The 8,566-nt window shown below is 37.8% G+C and overlaps 1 protein-coding gene across 2 annotated transcripts in view; it reads right to left on the bottom strand.

Annotated features, from left to right (window-relative positions):
- Positions 1-308: 308 nt before the first annotated feature.
- aclyb (ATP citrate lyase b) overlaps positions 309-8,566 on the bottom strand; it is a 72,920-nt gene continuing 64,662 nt past the window's right edge. For both annotated transcript variants that reach the window (XM_056253659.1, XM_056253660.1), the window contains 4 exons: positions 5,992-6,105; positions 5,810-5,892; positions 3,961-4,037; positions 309-593 (listed from right to left, as the gene is read on the bottom strand). In XM_056253659.1, the coding sequence (XP_056109634.1) occupies positions 499-593; positions 3,961-4,037; positions 5,810-5,892; positions 5,992-6,105 (369 nt within the window). In that variant the 3' untranslated portion in view covers positions 309-498. The remainder of the gene's footprint in view (positions 594-3,960; positions 4,038-5,809; positions 5,893-5,991; positions 6,106-8,566) is intronic.

Below are 8,566 nucleotides of genomic sequence, written 5' to 3'. Positions count from 1 at the left end.
GACAAATACAAACACAAATATGTGCCATTTCTCTAATCCCATTTCAAAGTGCGTTTAGATCTTATTACAAACTCTGAGACTATAAAACTTAAAGATATATGCTAACGTAACATGTAAAACTTGAGAGTATGCAGTAGAATTTGGCGCTTTGCATCAACAGGCTGTGGTGTCTTCATTCATTATATTAGAACTCACAGCCTGAAGACCCATACACGACACAACACTTGTTAATTTTAACCAGAGCAAAGGAAGGTTCATGGTAGTGTTAGTAATGTAAGATGGCCAATGACAAGTTCGCTTTATAAGCAGCTGTTTTATAAATTAATTTGACAATTGTCATGCTTTGCGAAAGTTACCTACTCCTCTCAGTATTTTGCTAGTGTATCTCTTTGGATATGACTTAATAATTTACCCCCTCCCTTTTCCACTATGGTAAAGTAATAAAATAGACATGTTTCCACAGTTTTACATTATCCAAAATACTCATTGGTTCCAGGTTTACATAGACATGTGCTCGGGAAGTACGTAGGAGATATCATCCCACGGGTGGCGGTAGAGACCCTGTTTAAGGCGTTTCTGGTCCAGATAGTGACCTGTGGGATTGACAGTGAAAACAAATATGAAAAAAACAAAAAAAACAATATAAAATGTAACTTGTTTTACATACCCTGACCCACACAAATTATATACACTCTCCCCAGGCTGCAATTTTCACACAAATATGTTTGCCTTAACCCTCATGTGGTGTTCGGGTCAATTTGACCCGGAGAAGATTTTCTTTTTCCCCGAAAATACTAGTTAATGTTATCGCTTTGGACTGAAACTTAGTGACTTTGTTCCCAAACGGTATAACTAAATCTCTTTTTTGTTGTTGTTGAAAATCTTCTTATTTTTTTTGTGGGGGTTTTGTTACCTTGTTACAATTGTGGTGTTCCCGGCAAAAATGACCGGCCTATAAAAAATGGCTTATAAATCACTCATTATACCATATTTTCACCCAATCTTGGATTCAATCTTTTTGTCAACTTGTTCTCTTTCAATTAGGACTGGTTTTATATTTCTGTTTGCATCTGATTAATCGTGGGCCTCATTTATCTGAGAGTAGGCATGGTCAAAAATTGTCACAATGGCCGACCATTGAAAGTGAATGGGAGAGACTGAACAATTTAGTTTTCAGGAGCATGTTCATTATTTTCATGTACACATGAGCATGTGTGCTTGCAAAGATCGAGCCCTTGGACCTGTGCATGTATCGATACATTTATACACACGCTACCCAGACACACACACGTTAAAACACACAAACTTTTTTGAGTATTACACACATTCTTTTCCACAGAGAGAAATTTGATTGCAAATTCCAAATGGTTGGAATGAATCATTTGACTCTTCCTGTACCCTTTAAGCCTGAGCACCCTGGCCTGCAGAGAATAAATTTGGATCAGAGATTTCTTTTTTTCCTACATGGAACAAGCCCAAGGATGACAAAGGAGATCAGGCTGTTTCTCTCTCTGAGATCAAGAAGAGTAAACTGTCTGGGTAACTAATGGCAAACACTTCATCTGGATGTTAACTAGAGTGCATTCCTGCGACAGAGAGATACAAGGCTGCTATGATGCACCTTTAACTAATAAACATGTGGCTTTTTCCATGAACCGAAAGACCTTAAACAGTAATGACTTATTTATAATACAGCGAAGATATCACTGGTTCAGTGAATGTCAGTCTAACTTATGTTAAGAAAGCTGGGACATCAGCTTTTAGTAGTGGGCTAAAAATCATCATTTATAAAAATCTGATGAATAACATCATGTGCAGAGAGCTGCTTTGCCATTGTGCTGCCACAAATGAATGACAAGCAAGGTGCTGTGAGGCATTTATATATGCCTGTGCTATCACATGATGTATATTTGTCTATATTGTCTAGTTCTGTGTGAGAACCTCAGTTCCAAAACAAAATGTCATAATATTTTGTCTGGAAGTTGTGATGAAACAAGAACATGAAAGAAAGATTATTTTGAAGCCGGGTCACTGCAGTCACTGCCAGTTTGTGTGTGTGTGTGGTAATGTCAGATGGATAAATGTATATTAGATGCAGGTTAGGGTAGGATCAAATTTCTCTCTGTGGAAAAGAATGTGTGTAATACTCAAAAAAGTTTGTGTTTTAACGTGTGTGTGTCTGGGTAGCGTGTGTATAAATGCATCGATACATGCACAGGTCCAAGGGCTCGATCTTTGCAAGCACACATGCTCATATGTGTACATGAACTAAAACTAACTGAAAACTAAATTGTTCTGTTATTTTCAGTCTCTCCCATTCACTTTCGATGGTCGGCCATTGTGACAATTTTTGACCATGCCTACTCTCAGATAAATGAGGCCCACGATTAATCAGATGCAAACAGAAATATAAAACCAGTCCTAATTGAAAGAGAACAAGTTGACAAAAAGATTGAATCCAAGATTGGGTGAAAATATGGTATAATGAGTGATTTATAAGCTATTTTTTATAGGCCGGTCATTTTTGACCGAGAACACCACAAGTGTGACTATGTGCCATATTTTTTACAAAACAAAAGTTTCAAAACAAAATTCCTGGTGAAACATTAGAGTAGACTAGTGTGATCAACAGTAGCCATTTTTTTCATATTTGTTTTCATATTTCCAAATTTACTCATAAATTATTTGTTTTTTACTCAAAAAATGAGATGCCTACTCTCAGATAAATGAGGCCCACGATTAATCAGATGCAAACAGAAATATAAAACCAGTCCTAATTGAAAGAGAACAAGTTGACAAAAAGATTGAATCCAAGATTGGGTGAAAATATGGTATAATGAGTGATTTATAAGCTATTTTTTATAGGCCGGTCATTTTTGACCGGGAACACCACAAGTGTGACTATGTGCCATATTTTTTTACAAAACAAAAGTTTCAAAACAAAATTCCTGGTGAAAATTTTAAGTTGACTAGTGTGATCAACAATACCAATTTTCTTCAGATTTTATTTCATATTTCCAAAATTATTCAAAAATTTTAACAAAATTACTCAAAAAATGTAATGCCTACTCTCAAATAAATGAGGCCTATGATTATTCAGATGCAAATCAAAATATAAAACCAGTCCTAATTGAAAGAGAACATGTTGACAAAAAGATTGAATCCAAGATTGGGTGAAAATATGGTATGAGTGATTTATAAGTTTTTTTTTATGGGCCGGTCATTTTTGACCGGGAACACCACAGGTGTTATAGGGTTTTGAACACCACATGAGGGTTAAGGTGTCTAAAACAGAAAAAAAAGAATAACAGACATTTTGGGTAATAGAGGATATTGTGGCATTCATCCCATGTCGTAATTACTAGATGGCAAACCGTGATGTTCTACTCTGAGCTGTTCCTGTCCTCAGACTGCCAACACTATTAACTGCAATTAATCTATGAATTTTAAGGAATAAATAGACAAAACCACAATACATCAAGTAACATTTGCAAAAGCCTTAAACAAACTTATAGTTCAGTAAACTTTAGTATTTAGCGGGATTTTACATATAATAAACTGTTAGCTACATTCAACTGTATTGTATGCCTTTCGATTATGTTTTTTAGATTATTCTTGCATTGTTAAAAAATGTACAAGCTAATTATAGAGTATTGAGTATTGAACATAAATATTATGAGACAACTACTTAACTACATTTTACAGCTGAAGCCACATGAGTATTTCCGTGTGATGTTGCAGTGGTCAGGTGGTACAAGTCAGAGCTCTCAGAAAATTCAATGTTTACAAGTTGTAATTACTTGTTCTACGAGGACGTGAATGCTTTTTACAAGTCAGAATCTCATAATTACGGTAATTCCGACATGGTGTAAAAGCACCTTATTTTCCCAGCAGATCTTAAATTTGAGAATAGTTGGGAATGTAAGTGTCTGAACAGTGAAGGGTGATTTAGTGGTTTACCGATGAAACCGATGCTGCGTCCCAGAACGAAGATTCCATTGAGAGTACCGATCTCAACAAACTCATCTGCCTCATCTCTGCAACACATAATCAGCTCTCATAAACATACTCAATTTAGATGCATGATCTGTACAATGAAATTCAATAAATGTCAGTTAAATACAACCCCATTTCCAGAAAAGTTGGGACATTTTATAAAATGCAATAAAATCAAGAATCTGTAAAAATGATCTTTAACCTTTACTTACCTTATAAAAGTACAAAGAAAGATTTTTAATGTTTTCACTGACCAACTTAAAGGACAAGTTCGGTATTTTACACTTAAAGCGCTGTTTCAAGATCGTTTCTGATGAAATAGAACGGTTAAGATTAAAATTTAGACAGATGCTGCTGTCCCGAGAAATTTCGGTTTCTGTGGTGTACCTCCCCCACCTCTACAATGGTTGCATAGGTGCACAGAAACAATCCTTCCTAAAACGCATTAAACTTTCGTTTACAAAGACGTAAACTCACCGAGTGGTCAGGGGTGTTCACTGATATGCTCACACAAAAATCGCTGCAAAAGATGCTTTACAACAGGTTTTATCGTAGTTTTTGAACAACTCCATTTGACTTGACTTGGACAAAAACTACGATAAAACCTGTTGTAAAGCATCTTTTGCAGCGATTTTTGTGTGAGCATATCAGTGAACACCACTGACCACTCGGTGAGTTTCACGTCTTTGTAAACTAAAGTTTAATGCGTTTTAGGAAGGATTGTTTCTGTGCACCTATGCAACCATTGTAGAGGTGGGGGAGGTACACCACAGAAACCGAAATTTCTCGGGACAGCAGCATCTGTCTAAATTTTAATCTTAACCGTTCTATTTCATCAGAAACGATCTTGAAACAGGGCTTTAAGTGTAAAATACCGAACTTGTCCTTTAAATAGAAACAAATTTTGATTTTGATGGCTGCAACACACTCCACAAAAGTTGGGACAGAGGGATGTGTCACATCACCTTTCCTTTTAATTACTCTTTTTAAATGTTTGGGAATTGAGGATACTAATTGGTGCAGTTCTACAAGTGGAATTTTTTACCAATATCGTCTGATTTACTGTAAGACAGCTGCTCTACAGTCATCGTTCAGAGATCATCGTTGTCTAATTCTCCTTTTCATGATGGGCCATACATTTTCAGAAAGAGACAGATCTGGACTGCAGGAAGCCAGTCAGGCACATCCATATTGTGTAGAGTGTCTAAGAAACCACTAAGTTTTAGCATGTGCAGAATGAGGCCTGGCATTGTCTTGCTTCCCAGGAAAGATGTCATCTTGATGGCATTATAAGTCTCTGTACAAAATATAGTCCCAATATACGCCTCCATGTCAATGTTACCTTCTACGCCTCCATGTCAATGGTACCTTCACACACATGCATATGACCATGCCGTTTGCACTGATGCACCCCCATACCATGACAGATGTTAACTTTTGCACTTGTTGCTGATGAAAGTCTGGATAATCTTTGGGACTGAGAACTCAATGTCGTTTTTCTCTAAAACAAGCTGAAATGTGGACTCATCTTACCACAGCACACATTCCCACTGTCTTTTCTATCATCTGAGATGAGCTCGGGCCCAGAGAACTCAGCAGCATCTCTTCAAAGAATTGATGTATAGCTTTCTCCTTGCGTAACAGAGATTCAAGTTGCATTTCTTAAATCTAAGCAACTGCCTAATGGAAATCCCAATGTTTAAACTCCCTGATATCTCTGTGGTTTCCATGACAGTGTGAATCCTGGCACTGGAAAGATTTAGGGAATGGAGTTCAATCCATAATACCTTTAAATACAATACCCTTGACTTACCGTGTGAATCCACCACATGTTCTTAGTAGGTCGACAAAAGCCACACCGATAAAACCATCAACGTTTAGAATAAGGTTGGGTTTCTGCAGAGAGCGAAAGAGATTTTAATATCAGCATCATGAGGAGAAATGATCACACAACAAAATATACATGCATTTAAATGGCATCAGTAATAACGTCACCTTTGAGGTGGTGATCTTCTCTACATCGAGGGCATAGTCTAGTAACTGTGTTGACGGGAAATGCTGCTTCACAAAGTCCTTCAGGATCTGCACCCTCATATCAGGGTTATTGATCTGTCACAAAAAAAGGCCAGAAATGAACACATACACCATATTAACATCTGCATGTATGGAAATGAGAATAAGAGCTGTGAGTAATAAAAAAATGTAACAAAAAAAAACGCTCGATTCATTTGGATAACTTTTACTGTCTTACGTACTTTTTGAAGCTTGCAAATGTTGATTGTGTAGACTTTCAATGGATAGACAAAAATTATGAGAGAATATTACAAACATCTTTGGTGTTCAAAAGAAGAATGTAAGTCATATTTGTTTTGGATTGGAACAACATAAGGGTGAATAAATGACGACAGTATTTTCAGTTTTGGGTGAACAGACCCTTCACGTTTCATTTAAATCTTGATTCAACCTGGCCTTTCCCTCATCAGTCAAATTTTCTGATATTTTAACAGGCTTTCTGACTTTGACAGTAATGAGAGTATGCAAGGGTCCTTTCTATGACTGTCTCCTGTTTTGTTTCGTTTTATTTGTTTGCTGTCTATGAATTTGATTTGGCAGACAAAGGTTTTTCAACTCATTGAAGAAGTTTTTGTTTTCTAAGAAATACCAATAGAATATTATGCCAAATTGTTAGATTTTTTTTCAACAACTTCATTCCTTTAATGACATTTTCCACTGCATTAGGATATAAGGACAGCTGTATTGCCCTGACTTTTTAACTCAAGCTGGCCTAATTTGACCCTCTTCTTAGCCTTCAGATGACATTACGGTAATATACACCCATTGGCTCTTATTTCTTCTGTTTTGACTTTTTGAAGGAAGTCACTATCTTCACAAATTAACTCTATAAATGGAATGGAAGACAGTTTTCCTCACTCCCACGGGGCATTCTGAATACCTTGTGATGCCTTTTCGGGTTGACCAACTGTCTTCTGACCTGAATTTTGGTCTGTTGCTCACACAAACCTATTTTTGACTTGGGCTGTAAGAACTACTTTTATGAATTATTATTATTATTTTTTTTATTTTTTTCCTTTAAACACTAAGGGCCAGGGCTTGCACCAATGTAAACCCTCTTCTGTCAGTAAAAAACTAGTCAGGATTTACTAAAGACGCAGTGAAAAATTTGCGTTAAAAAGCCGTGGAAAGATATTTTGGGCTGACATTATTGCATATGCATTTGTAGAAGTTTCCCTTTCAGATGCAAAATTGAAATAAACCATGCAACGTGATTTACTAAGGTGTGCGGTAGCCAATTTACTGGTATCGTCAAAAAAAAGAGCATGTCTTAAAACATTTTGTGCTTGACACGGCTGCAGATGTTGCTGTAAGAGGAGGCACCGCAGACACCAGAGAGCATGTGGTAGAAGGAAGATAATTTGTTTCAATGTATTTGAAATGCCAGAGGAAGGCGTTATCTGAACATATCATTTGCCAAGCCAAGTTTTTATTTGTTACACCTGTGTTGTTAGTAGATTACCCGCACCTGATTATAACTGGCTTTGCTTGTTTGTGACCCTACACTAATTTGTTTCACTCTTGGTATATTGTCTTAGTAATTATGGAAATGAACTACTGCGTCTGTGTTCTTTAAATTGCTCATTGTCAGTAGATCAGCCGCAGAAGTCCCATCTGCTTTTATGGGATTGCGGGCGCATACTAATTTGTCCTGTTTAGTAAATCAGGCCCTAAAAATCAAGAGTTTCAATGTATCCATAGAAAACATCTCAGATTACAACTGTAACCATGGTTCTCTGAGAAGGAGAACGAGACACTTCGTCTTGGATTGACGCTATGGGGCAACGCCTTCAGCGTGACCGGTGTCTGAAGCATGTGTAAACACACGGAAATAAACCATTGGTAGGCGGCAGTCCATGACATCACACGCGGAGCGCCCGTGAGTAAAAAGGGGAGATGTGTAGGCAGGCTGAAAAGCATGGTAACGAGACGCAGTGTCTCTTTCCCCTTCTCAGGGAACCATGGTTACAGTCATAACGTGAGACGTTCCCTTTCGAAGTGGAGCTCAACACTGTGTCTTGGATTGAGTCTATGGGGAACAAATACCCACTCCACAATGCTGCGGGAATGCCTGCCTCACTAGGTGAGAATATGCACAAGCATAGTGGGCATACATACATTGACTGAACAGATTACTTTAGCTGGAGTCAGAGCTTCAACCCAGGGCGCATCCATTACAGAGTTGTATTGGAAACATAAGGCCAGCTAAAGGTGTCTAATGACCCACTCCTCTTAGGGAATGAACACCCCTACCCAATGGTAGTTAGGAAGGGGAAGCAAACTAACTAGAGGGGATGACAGATAACAAGGAGCAACACCCTGTAGGCGAACTTCCTCTACTTATTAACATAGTCAAACCAGGGCCATTCCAAGGGGAGTGCTATCCCTACTTTAAGACCCAACCATAGGGGCACAGATGGCTAGATCTGCCTCAGGAGACAGTACAACCTTTACCTATGGTTTATTAGCGTGTGTTTACACATGCTCCCCATAGTGT

The sequence above is a fragment of the Rhinichthys klamathensis genome, unplaced genomic scaffold, assembly GCF_029890125.1.
Source record: "Rhinichthys klamathensis goyatoka isolate OS25496 unplaced genomic scaffold, OSU_Roscu_1.1 h1tg000108l_1, whole genome shotgun sequence".
Classification (NCBI taxonomy): Eukaryota; Metazoa; Chordata; class Actinopteri; order Cypriniformes; family Leuciscidae; genus Rhinichthys; species Rhinichthys klamathensis.
Note: the sequence above shows the minus strand (reverse complement) of the source record. Positions and strands in the feature narration are given on the sequence as shown.